We start from the raw sequence: 13,255 nt of genomic DNA on the forward strand, positions 1-13,255 counted from the left end.
CATGATTTGCAAGCCTTCACCATTGTTAGTAGTACTCTGGAGGCAGCTGGATCCTTCCAGTAGTTTCTGAGTCTGTTAATTTATTACTAATGCCCCATGTACCTAATGCTACATTAACTCAGTGTGGACCGAACTGTAACTGTCTGGTACCTGGAAAGAGACAAAGAATGCACAAATATTTAGGCATATTTCACTAATGCTGAAAGTGCTGTCCCATTTCACTTGCTTTAAAAATTATAGTAACAGAATTACTGCAAACTTCCCAGAAAGGCATGTGATCCTGCTCAAAGTTTTAAGTATTGGTTTAAGCTGAATCGCAAGCTTAAACTTAATATTTGTTCCTTTTTTCTTGATTCTGCCCATATCTTATTTGAGAAAGTTTTATCTGGAGTACTGCTTAGCTCTTTGTTGTCGAGAATCATCAAGATTAACGAGTCCTTGAGACAGTTCTGTTGTAAGAAAAACGTTCAGTCTATAACTGCACTGTTGATAAATTTTAAATTAATTTTAAATTAGGGATTAAAGAAGGGCATATGATCAAACTTAATTTCATTACATTTTTTTCCTTTCCAATATTTTTTTAATTACTTTGATGGAAATATTGGTAATCCTATATTTTGAATTTCTACAAATTTTATGAATATGACCTCTTTAATGCAATGTATTTGTTTACCTTTTGTGACAGCAAAAACTTTTGAATAACAGCTTGCGATCTGTGTATGTCTCAGTTTTGAATCCAACTGGATGTAGCTCCTATTGTTGGTGTTACTGCAAACCTATTGTACAGAGTCTGCGAGGGTGTGAAACAATGCCTGTTTGAAAAAAAGATTTGTTGCATTTAAGGATCAGAATTTGTCAGTATATTTGTACGAACATCTCTTGTGTTATCAAATGCAACTCATTATGTAATTTTAATTGATTTAGTACAACAGTACAATCTATTGAACATTCTTTATTTAGACCTTTTTTTTTTTAATTATTTCTAATAGATTTCCAGCACAAAATAACAGTGCAGGCATCTCCTAATCTGGATAAAAGGAGGAGTTTAAACAGTAACAGTTCTAGTCCGTCAAGTAGCCCCACAATAATTCCTCGTCTTCGAGCCATACAGTGTAAGTCTCCAACATTTCTGATTGTTCATCTAGTCAATACAGAATGTTTTTTTTTCATACTCTCACTGGAACACGTTGGTAGTGTTATCAATTTCAGACAGATTTTTGTTCACCAGGTTCCTTTGCTTGTTCTAATTTCTGCAAGCTGTTGTTCGATGGGAAAGAAAATCTTGCTAAAATACTAATTTTCAGCAACTCAGAACAGCTATTGGATGTTTTAAATCATATATTTTGTTAATAACTTATGGAATTCATTTGCATGTAGACATAGATAAAACACCAAACAATCAAAAATTACAATGGCAAAATGCAAAACATGCTTCAAATGTTATTCAGGATGGAAAACAAATTTCTATTAAGTTTACTACAGTTGCTAAATGAAATCAGTAGTTGTTTGAAAATAAATAATAATATTCAGAGAATAAAGCAGTCTCATAAGCTGGAAAAGCTGATTAATCAACCAGCAACTCCGCTTGCTCAGGAAAAAAGAAAAGTAAACTGTAAGCAAATATAAAAACAGAAGAAAATAAAGATGAAATCTTACATCTTACAAAAACAAAAATAAAAATAATGGTTCTTGTGCTTGACAATCTAATTATTCTCTGTATAGTGGTGACAGAAGGAATAGTGGAGGTAGCAGTTATGAATGTGGAAGGAAACCTGTCATGTTTTTATAGTAAAGCCCACCTTTATGTTTGAGATGACTGTATGTAAATGGGGTAAATTCTTATGTGATTCATTGCCTGCTTTTATACTGCTTAAACTGTCGTGCAGAGTAGATTGTCTGGTTGCCCTTATTTAAAGTGAAATGTTACATGAGATGGAAAAGCCTGAAGTTTCTCTCTATTTAATATCAGTAGAACACTTGCCAACTGGTTGCTTATGGATGTGGACTAACTATTGTTGCCAAAGGAGTTTTCTCTGAAGGAAAGTACTTCAGAATCTGTATCCGACATGCATATGGAAGATGAGAAATCAACATGCATGCTAGTTTTGTTTTTTTTCCTGCATGCTGTTTTGTAGCTAGTTCACAGGCTTCTGTTTCATTTTTTGAACCTAACTGAAACTCCAAAACTTGGATAGAAACCAGATCTCTCTTCTTTGGAAATATCTCTGCTTTATGAAGACCTTTTTATGAATTATTCTCTGAAGGTGAAGTGCTGCCTTTTCCAGTTGAATAAATACCAGAATTGTTGTTGCCAGAACTCACACAGTTCACTGGGTAAATACTGGGTAAATACTGTTACTACCCATATATTGTGTGTAACGGGGAGAGATGGACCAACTCCATCTTGCTTTTCTTAAAGAAAATTTGAGATTGAAGGCAAATTCTATGAGGAAAGCTGTGGTGAGCTTTTTTTTTTTTGTGGAGTTCTTAAATCTTTCTTACTGCAGGAAGTACAGAGAGGTTTTCCCTCGTGAAATATCATGACTACATATAGACAAGACTGTCCTGTTTTCTTTTATTTTCCTGGTTCCGTATAGAAGTACTTGGAAGTGCAGTAAATTGCTGGTATTGGCACAATTCTGAAAACTTGAGGTTTTTTATTTTTTGGATTTTTTTTGTTGGTAGTGGGTTTTGCTGGGTTTTTTTCTTTTTTTTTTTTCTTTTTTCTTTTTTTTTTTTTTTTTTTTTTTTTTTGTGATTCCTAGTCTGTGTAAATGATAGCAGTGCCAGTCTAAATCTTTGCGTAAGTGCTCAGTGCTGCTGGAGACTTTTTGTTCTGTTTGAGCAGGCGTTTGTTTTCGTAGGATTAGAGCATAAAGGATGACATAAAGGCTCTCCTTTAAAAGAAGCACTCTTCTGGTTTTGATTTTAGATCCCTAAGCATATCACATCTATCAGGAGTATCTAGGTGAAACAATTTAGCTTCCACACCCATCTGCACCTGTGCAAAATAAATTCTTTCCCACAATAATGTTTTAACTTGATTTCACTTCTAAGTATCTTTGTTTCAAGAAGACTTCTTTGAACAGAGATGATTTGAGCAGGCATTTCTAACAATTGGTTGCTTGATTGCTTTGCTTTGTCATCAACAATTCTAGCTTCATAATGTAAATGCTTTGTATTTTAAAATAAAAATTTAGTTAATTGTAAATCTTGTGGTTAAAATCAAGTTCAGCTATGTTTAAAAGCTGTTTTAGGGAGAGAAAAAAAATACATTTTCAGTAGTCCTGATACTGTTTGAAATAAGGGAGTTTAAAGAAGGCAGGTAGTTTGCTGTACTACACAAGCAGCTGTGTATGGTGAGGGAGGACAAGAGTGCAGTGGTTCAGGAGTGACTGAACAGCTGGCAAGAAAAAAACTGCCTCATTAATCATGCTGTTGTAACAAGCTAAGTTGTTGGGGTTTTTTTTCTCATCTCCATCATAGCTGTAAGCATGAGCAGTTGCTGTCAAGTTATTTCTTCAGTTAGTACATACAGAAGTCTGCTTGTCTGAGACTGATCCTAGAAAGAGGAACCTGTAAACCCTACAGTACAAAGCCTCTATTAAAAGATGCTTAGAGCCTTTTTAGATTTGGGCTTTACGACCAGAAGAAGGAAAAAAGATTCCTTTCTGAAACCAGCTTGACTAAGATCTCTTAATTTTTCTTCAGTGATTCCCAGTACAGATACACACACAGCTAATGGCCGAAGAAACAGTGTATATGTGTACCAGCAAGATGTAGATATCACAAGTGAATGTGAACTTCCCAGTGGGGTTATGAAAAAAGGCAAGATTTTATTATGTTTCAAAGGTGCTGGTTCTGTTTAATTTCACAGCTGACCTGAAGTGACGGACTAAGCATTTAATGAAGAACTGATGCTTTACACCCAAACAAATCATACTTTTAATGAGAGAGAAAATATTAATCATTCTCTCAATTGGAATATCGTTTCAGTTGATACCAATTATTCCACAGCGTATATTTTCTTCACTGGAATTTAAGTGCTCAGTCTAATTCACTTGTCTAAATTACCTAAGTATAAGGTTCTCAGTTAAAGGGAGCAGATAATTTTGTTATTTTGCCTTTAATGTGGGTCTATTGTCAGCTCATACGTTGTTTTTCTTTCTTGCTCATCTTGTTGGTTCAGTGTGATTTGTGTGGCGTTTTCTGTGAAAGAGAAAGCCTCAAATTTTGTTTACTACTCTTTGTGTTACTGTATCAGAATGGCTTTGTGGTAGAGAAAGGCTGTTCTGTCAACGTGTACGAAGATATATATTTGTAGTATATATACTTACATGAAGGTTTTTTGTGTTTTTAAATCCAATCTTCAGTAACTTCAGATGAAAGCAACAAAACGTGGGGAAGGAGCACAACTTACCACCAAGAAGAGTTTGAAGAAGTGAAGAAAAATTTTAAAAAGAGAGGTTGTACATGGGGACCAAGTTCAATTCAAACAAAGGATCGTGCAGATTGTAAGGACAAGTATGTCTACTGCATTTTGTTTGATAATACTAAGCATCCTTGGTAACTAAATCACTGTAGTAGGTGATTTCTTGCCTTTCCTCAGACTGTCCTGAAGAACTGCAAGCACAGCCCTCAGTAATATCTTCCAGTGCAATTACATAAGACTGACTGCATACGTGAAGCACAGTACTCACCAGCAGCATCATTCACATTAACCAGCACAGGTTAAGAGGGTTCTGAGCTTCAGCTGAGCACATTTATTCTCAGATTTTTTTTTCTGATTGCTGAAAATTGGAGGTTGGCTATTTTATGATGAAAAAGACCCTCTTCCTTTTCTTCATACAGTAACTTCAGTGCGTCCTTTTTGTGTGTGTGTGTGTGTGTGTGTGTGAAGATATCCATTCATTTACCTGGTTAGTAAGCTAGTCAGACCGTCCTACTGAAACTGGCTTTGTTATTTTTGTTTCTTTGAAAACTCACTGTTTGTGATTGTGATTGTAATTTATTATATTTGTGTCACTTCTTTGAGAGTGCATCTGTTGTCCAGGTTTTCACTGACTTTTGTTCTTCAGTAGATAGTTAAGGTCCATTTTTCTTTGACTTTTTTTTTTTTAGCCTGTCATCCTGAAACTTTCTTGTTAGTATAAATTCCTGCTCCTAAGCTATGTTATCAATTTGTAGTCTTAAGACTATGCTATTTCTTACATGCATTTTTTTAACTTTGAAAAGCTTTTCTGTTTTCAAGTTCTATATAACTGTTTATAGTTTGAAAGGAAATGCAACATCTTTCTTTTTTAAGTGTATGTAAGCACAGTATCATCTGAAATATCAAAGTACCTATCATTGTTTCAGAATAAGACCCCTTTCAGATGGCAGCAACCCTTGGTCAACACTTGTAATGAAAAATCAGAAGGGTGTTCCTCTAGCTTCGCTGTTTGTGGACCAAGGTAAGAGCTGTGTTTGAAAAAATGGAAGTTACTACATGATGGCATTAAGTCTGTTCCAGTGTTACAAAGCACATTGTTCCTCAAATATTGTGCACGTTATTAAGAGTTCTAATGCTACAGATATAATTCAAATTATAAAAAAAAATTGTTACGCTAAGTGTGAAGTAATCTTTAGCTTTCTATTACTAGCAGCTAACAGACAGGTTGCATGAGGTCTGCCATAGCATGCAGACTTTTTCCATGTTTTTGAGTTGTCAGGCTGATCTGTATATTAGGTCTGTGGTCACTGCTGTTTAGATTCTTCTGTAAATAAATACATTGGCATTTAAATAATCATTAATGAGTGCTATTGTTAGTGGCCTCTGTGTGCTCAGTTTAAAACTGTAGTTAAAACCTGTAAGTCTTCATATTTTTCCAGGTCTTAGTTTCCTGATTTTTTTTTTAGCAATATTTATTCTTTAAATGTTCAAGGAAAAAAAAAAGTAGATTGCAAATCTTTAAGTTGGTTACGTGACATTTTGGGATTTACAAGAAACCACAAGGAAAAAAAAAAAAAGGAATATATTATCTTGAAATACAGCAAACAAGATATTGCATTTTATGTCCATTCCTAGAATGTGCTTTAGCTATTCAGTATTCATTATAATTTTCACATTTGTGTGTGCTTTCTGTATGACAGATAACTGGAAAAAATACTGCTATCAGGAAAAACAAAGTAAAAACAAAGAAACAACTGTGGTATAACTTGTAGTCCAGTAGCTATAGATTTATGTCAACTGGAAGAGAAAATAGTAAGCTGCTTGGATGTTGGTGGGGTTTTTTGGTTTTGTTTTTTTTGTTGAGGAAAAAAAAGACTCATGTATACTGGTAGGACTATTAAAAAGCAGACAGACAAACAACGACAAAAACAAAAAAAAACTCACAGACTAAACAGAGAGCAATTCCGTGGGTTGACTAGCATGTACTAAACCCTTACATCCAGAGAAGACTAAACAAGTTTACGTATTTCAAATATTTCCATGTTTGTTCTATAGTGCTCAGTAGTTTACGATAGAATAAATCATGTGACCTATGTGCACGTTCCATTTTTTTTGTCATTAGGTGTGAAATGTCACATTTGCTCCTTACCTCAGACGTAATTAATTGGAAAATATTCTAGCAATTCATTTGATTTTGGAACACAGCTTCATTGAAAGTGTTGCAAAGAATCTGTTCCAGATCTTCTCTGTTACTTTGTGTTTATTAAATCAAATAACTGTAAAGCATACATGAAAATATTTTTCATGTGGTCTAAAAAGCACTACCAAAAGCGTGCAGAAGCAATATTCTGCTGAAGTTTGGAAGATCTATTTTTCCTTTCTAAAAATTAAGCTTATGTGCTAAGATTCATTTGCAAGCTGCTCCTGCTAGAGTTTGCTTTTTGAGTTACGTGAAGTACGACATTTGTAATGAAATAGTACTTCATATGTTCTAAAGACTCAATAGAAAACCTGAAAATGTTTAGGCTTAGAATGTGAACTCAAAACTCAAAATGTGAGTCTCTCTGATCTTCTGACTACATCTAAGGGGAGCATACAAATCTCAAGATTATTAACTGCAAGTAAGAGGAAATCCTGGTGTACATATGAAGATATATGTGAAATAGTTGAATTGTAATTCTAAAGTATGTTGTAATTTTTTTCAGATGTGTGCGCTGATAAGAAACTTCTCCCTGAAAGTTTGGACAGTAAAAGACCAAAGTCAATTAAGTTGCCAAGTCAGGCCTATATTAACCTACCTCTTTGGAAGGATGATCAAGGAGAGAATACAATAGAACATGAAAGCTTTGAAGAAGGGACCTCTGCCAGTTCTACAAATAGCACTCCTCAAATGACACCTACAAACAGTCTGAGCAGAACACTGCAGAAGAAGAAGACTGATTCAGTTCTTTATGGATGTGCAGTCCTCCTCGCATCTGTTGCTCTGGGCTTGGATATTAGAGAGCTGAACAAATCACAAGGTCCAGATGAACTCTTGCCTAAAGATGAGAAGAAGAAACGTGATGGAATATTTCAGCGTGCTTCAAAATTTCGCAGGAGTGCGAGCCCTACAAGACTGCAGTCCAAAAAAGAGGAAACGGGTATTCCATCCTTAAATCCAGCAGCAAGTACTGTGAATCTTCTCTCTATGCCCTCCATTTCCACAAAATGCCTACTTCAATCTGACAGTGAAGATACATTTGTAAGCAGTGTGCTTGGTGATTGTGATCCACGTAATTCTAATGAGGACTTTTTATCTTATGAAACTTATGAAAATAAAAGAGAACAGAGAATACAGATGGCTCCTAATACAGTTTCTGCACAATTGAAAAATCAGCCTTTTAATCTATGTCTGCAACAAGAGTCTCAAAAAGTTCCAAATGCTTCCTCAATGAAGACAAGTGTGTTGAGTCATAGACGAACCTTATCAGATGGGAACAATTTTCACACCGCAGGTAGGTGATTGAGAATTTAAAATGTGGGGGGATTGTTAACTTCAGAAACAGAAAATGTAGGGAAACTAACCATTCACTACTGACTGGGTGTTTGTCATATGTTCAAGTGTTAGGTCAGCCTTCATAAATGTATGCAGTTAAGCTTTAGGTGTCCAAACCCTGAGCTGTCTGCACTTGGAATAATATCCTGTTACAGGGAAGGTATTACTAAGATTCAAGTGGAACAGTTATTTCCTCAGGTATTGCAAAAACAGATTTCCCTAGTTTTTTTGTCAGCAATAACGTGTTTTTTGTGTGAAAAATTCATAACACTGAGAGAAATGTTTGCTTGTTTCACAGTCTGCATATGTGAGGGAATTAGCATCGTTATAATACTGTACATTTTTAAGTTCAAGAAGAGAGAATCTGATATGATTTGATTTGCTTGTTTGACCGAGGAGTTGTCATATACTCTGCAAATCTTTGAGCTAAGCTGTTGATTAAAAAAATTAATTTAAAAATGACTTTAAATTTGGTTAAGGTGCAAGTGGATTTGTTCATAGTTAATGAATTCTTGAAAAGAACAGGAGTTCTAAACTGCACTACTGGTGTTCTATAGTGGCTTAAATGTAATATCCTTTATGGTACTCTGTGCGTATATAATTATTCATAACAACCTGACAAATATTGATGGCTGTGTTCTACTGTTAATATTCATCCAAGAACTGGATAATTAATGCTTTTTCTTGTTTCTAACAATGACATAGAAATTGTTATAGTCTCTAACAAAGTATAGAAGAAAGATTTCATTGAGCACTGCTGATCCTTCTTTAGGAAATTGCCCACGAATGTATATGAATGTCTTAATTTTTTTCTTAAGAAAAAAAATCATTAATGCTTGTGGTAACACAGTTTTGCAAATGGCAAAGAAATCAAGGAGACACAGAGTTTAAATTCTTCTCTTGTTTGTCTGACCTTTTCGTTCTGTCAGCTAATGGATTTGCTTCAACCGATGATGTCTCCAAGTTGCCCGTTCTTTCAGTTACTGGAGCTCTACATTCTCCATCCCTTCAAAGAAGCAGCAACCACTGTGGTATTTCAAATGAAAAACAAAGAGCTATGAATATTATATCAAGGCCTCGACCTTCTTCTGTTAGAAGTAAAATTGATCCATGGCAGATTCTTCCGCATATTATGAAACCAAACTCTAAAGACTCCAAATGCTTAGAGGGCGGTACGGATCCAGACGTTCACCTCTTGCCAGACACTGAGGAAAGAACTAACTGCCACATGCCCTCATTACTTGATATTGATGTGGAAGGTCAAAATAGAGACTGTACTGTGCCTTTATGTCGAATGAAGAGCAAAACATGCCGGCCGTCTATATATGAACTGGAGAGAGAGTTTTTGTCTTGAGTGCCTTTCATTTTAAATATTTTCTTTTTAAAGGAGAACAAATATAAAATTCTTGTCCACCTAATGCTTTATGCTGCTGTTTTTTTGATGTACTGTAACAAATAGTACCAAAATTATTAAAGTGGGCAGCTAATTAAGGAAGTGTGATAGGTGCCTTTTTCAAATGGAATCCCAGCTAGTACTTCTAGAAGCACAATACTTCTTAAAGTTCCTGAGCGTATTTTGAATGATTAAAATAACATACTCATCTCCCTCTGCAGCGTTACATACATTTTCTATAAATTTGAATTATTTTTCTGGAAATCTAACTTTGCACATTGAAAAACTGAAGGACATGTGTTAACATTGTGTTCACTCAAGAAGAGTTTAGCATAAGGAGTTATCTGCAGCTAGCTTCTATATGCCTTGTAGAATTATGAAAGGGGTCAAGGGCTTAAGATGCCAGTATAGAAAACTGTTCAGTCCCCATTAATGGCTGGTTACGTTTTGGCATGTTATACTGAAGTTGGTTAAGGACCAGCAGCTGCATTTGCAGTCTTTGCCCTTGGTGTTTGAGAGAACTTTCAACTGTGTGCATTAGTTTCTTCAGAAAGTTTTACTGCTTATGTAAACACTTGGGTTTCAGCCACTATATTGATTTGAGAAAGTAAACTTTAATATTTTGATTGGATTAAAGGTATTTGACATGCTTTCTAATGTGAAACAGCATCCTTGTAGGTAAGGATACACTGGAATGTAAATATTTGTACTCTTAACTTTTTGAAGACTGCAGTGTTTGCACTGAAAAGAATATTCTTGGCTTGGAATTTTTTTTTTTTTTTTTTTTTTTGTATGATGGAGAGGATTATGCCCTCTAGCCCCTCTTTATTTTTTAAAAACTCTGCTGCACTTTTTATTGAGAAAAAATTGATGGGATTAAGAATGACTGTTTTTTGGGGTTTAGGTGATTCAGCAGTGCGTTTTACTGCGCACAAATTTTAGAGCAGCAAAAACGAAGCATTGACATTTTCATTATATAATTTCTGAAGCTTTTCTTCCTAAATTTACTACTGATAGCCCCCTTAGAAATTAAAGGGCAAAGAGATGTGCTTGGCTGCTTTTCAGAGATACGACAGTTTCATAAAATTCCAAATAGTTAATTGTGGTGGGAGGCTTAACCTTGATTAAAAAATAACAATAAAAAACCTTAACAGTTTATTTACAATTTCACTAAGTGAATAAGTAAAACCAAATGTACAGTCTCTTTTATTTGATGAAAGCATTTCTAGAATTAAAGGAACATCCCTCATATGCCAATACTTGAAATCTTAATTTGCATATCTTTTGACAAGTAGTCTTCATAAATAAAATTAGGTCACATTAGAGCAACATTACCATGTACTCCTCAGAGCAGTACTTTGCTGAGGCTTTTGTTGTTTGTTCTGGGGTCCAAGTGTTCAAGTGTTAAATAGAATACACATTTACTTAAAAGCTTCAAAGCCAGGAGATTAAAAAAGGAAAGTTTCTATTTTAAGACTGGTATGCAGTAGGTTGGTTACTTTGAGAATGGTAGGTAACTAGACATACAAAATCATGACATTGAAATCACATAGAGAGGAACACAGATAAATATCATTTCCCAGCTACCTAAGCGAAAGTAGAAAAGGGTTTCCTTCAAATAGTAATTTAACTGAAAGTGAAGACAAATAGATTAGTTGTCTGTAAAACTACATGCCTGCATAGCAGGTTATTACATTTTGTTCAAACACTCTTATTTCAGTAATCTTATTTCCTTGTCAACGTTATTCAAATTACGTGCTGTTCTTTGACTTTTCTTTAAATTCAGTTTCATCAGTACACTTCAGTAGATGAAATCTATTCCAGTTCTGATAAAAAAATGTTTTTGTAAAACAGTTGTGTAATGCACATGGATCAAATCTTGAATCTATTTTGCTAGTCCATTTATCTTCAGGGCATAATTAGAAACCTAGAACATTGTGTGTATTTCAACTCCGATCAATTACTCTGATGCAACACTGAGAGCAAAGGAGTTGATTGTATTATATGTTTCTAAAGAAAGTGTCTCTGTTTTGCTTTCTAAAGGAAAATCTCAGGTGCTGAACTAATTTTGACTTACAAACTTCTGTATTTAAAGGTTTATATCACTTGTGGAATTTTGCACCCTTCATTTTGTAATCAGAGTCAGCTTAAAATGCTCTTTGTGGGCTATATTGTTTTCACTTATCAGTGGCTTATCTCATTGTAAAACAAAGACTTCTATTTCTGTTCAGTTGATAATTTTGCTTGAGAACGGGTCATATTATGACCAGCCCAGTGTATTATAATTAATTTAGAAGTATGTATTCCACCTCTCAATCTGAGAGGGTTTAGGTAAGCCATCTTAATTAATTTTTCTTTTGTGATGCAGTCTTTCTAAGCTTTAGTCTATAGAACTTTATTCTTGTTTTTCATAGTTCCATAGGCCAGTCTTCACTGAATCTAAAAAAGAGAAAAAGAAAAATATTGCAATCGTGGTTTTGCAGTCTCTGTTTTACTTGCCACCAGAGAAGCTTTTTATGAAGTTAGAGCTATCTGGTATGCTTTAAGTAATCTGTCTTGTTTGAAGTTATATTTATTTCAATGTAGGTTAATAGTCTGACCAAATAATAAATTATGTTGATTGTTTTAGCATAAAACTGAAGGTGCTCACGCTACAAAGATTAAGATAAACACTTGACATGCTGTTTTACAAAACCTGATGATTTAAATGTTTTTATTTAAAAAATAAATGTTTTGTAGCTACTGGATTGCAAAGTGACCTGCATTTTCTTGCAAAAGATATATTTATAGTATCTTAACTTTTACAATTGGGTTCTCAAGGGAATAGCCAGGAACTGTAGACTACTGCCAGCCTATTCTTGGAACGTTAGGGTGCAATTGTTAATTTAAGATTAATTATCTAGCTCGGCAGGTGAATATTCTTGTTATTCTTGTATTTGATGTGTGCAGAAACATACAGTGTGAGCTTTTTCTTTCTTTTCTGTGAGCATATATATTTTGGGGCTATTATAATGATAGCTGTGTATTACAGAGTTGTTAGAGTAGCATTGAAATTCTGTAAATGAAGTTTGCACCTGATTGAGCATCAAAAATACAGGTAAGGATTTATTTGTGTGGTTGTTGTTAAGACAAATGGAGCAATGATTTTTCTTGTAATATTTTCTGTGAGCTTTTTTTGTGAGCTTTCCTTTTCCATTCTCCACATTACATTATGGGCTTTTTAGCCCACCTTTGGATAGGGAGATGAGGAAGTATCTGTTTGCACAGCAACAATATAATGAAGTCTCCAGTGGTGCAGTGAAATTCAAAACTGCGAGCCCAATCTTATAAAGACATCCTTGTGTGAAGATTTCAGTGAGGCTGATGAGGTAATATACATTTCATGTAGCCAGTGAGCGTCAGTATTGAGCCTAGGTATGAGTATTTATAAGCCAAGCTGCACAGGCAGTTTATATTGTTGACAATATATTGTTGTAATGATTTGCAGAGAAGTGTATGACAAGGGAAAAGATTGCATTGCTCATTAGCCACCTCCCTTTTTAGAATGACCAACCAGTTTACTACACTGCATGCAGCATGAGGCTTTCTCTGGCACATTTTTTGATGCATATGTAAGGTACCCCAGGTTTTCCAGCATTAGATACTCAAAGTTAAGGCCACTGAGTCCTTGCATGAATCTAACAGATGTCTTTCTGGTTGTAAGTAAAAATGAGCAAACCAAACTCGAGTTAGCCATCTCAATATTGTTAGAAGTCCAGTAAATTGATAGAATAGCTGTTTTCATACAATTTCATGATATCCTGAGTTTGGTGGACACTCAAGAATCATTGAGCTCAATTTCTCACTCTACACACCACTACCCAAAATCCAAATAATGTGTTTGAGAGTGTTGTCC

At 34.7% G+C, this 13,255-nt stretch overlaps 1 protein-coding gene across 1 annotated transcript in view; it reads left to right on the forward strand.

Annotated features, from left to right (window-relative positions):
- MAP3K21 (mitogen-activated protein kinase kinase kinase 21) overlaps positions 1–11,106 on the forward strand; it is a 42,376-nt gene extending 31,270 nt beyond the window's left edge. Inside the window, exons 6-11 of the mRNA XM_042895289.1 lie at positions 990–1,112; positions 3,712–3,828; positions 4,374–4,524; positions 5,359–5,453; positions 7,138–7,926; positions 8,897–11,106. Coding sequence (XP_042751223.1) covers positions 990–1,112; positions 3,712–3,828; positions 4,374–4,524; positions 5,359–5,453; positions 7,138–7,926; positions 8,897–9,321 — 1,700 coding nt within the window. The 3' untranslated portion in view covers positions 9,322–11,106. The remainder of the gene's footprint in view (positions 1–989; positions 1,113–3,711; positions 3,829–4,373; positions 4,525–5,358; positions 5,454–7,137; positions 7,927–8,896) is intronic.
- Positions 11,107–13,255: the final 2,149 nt, after the last annotated feature.

The sequence above is a fragment of the Lagopus leucura genome, unplaced genomic scaffold (assembly GCF_019238085.1).
Source record: "Lagopus leucura isolate 7727_CA_CO unplaced genomic scaffold, USGS_WTPT01 Super-Scaffold_73, whole genome shotgun sequence".
NCBI lineage: Eukaryota > Metazoa > Chordata > Aves > Galliformes > Phasianidae > Lagopus > Lagopus leucura.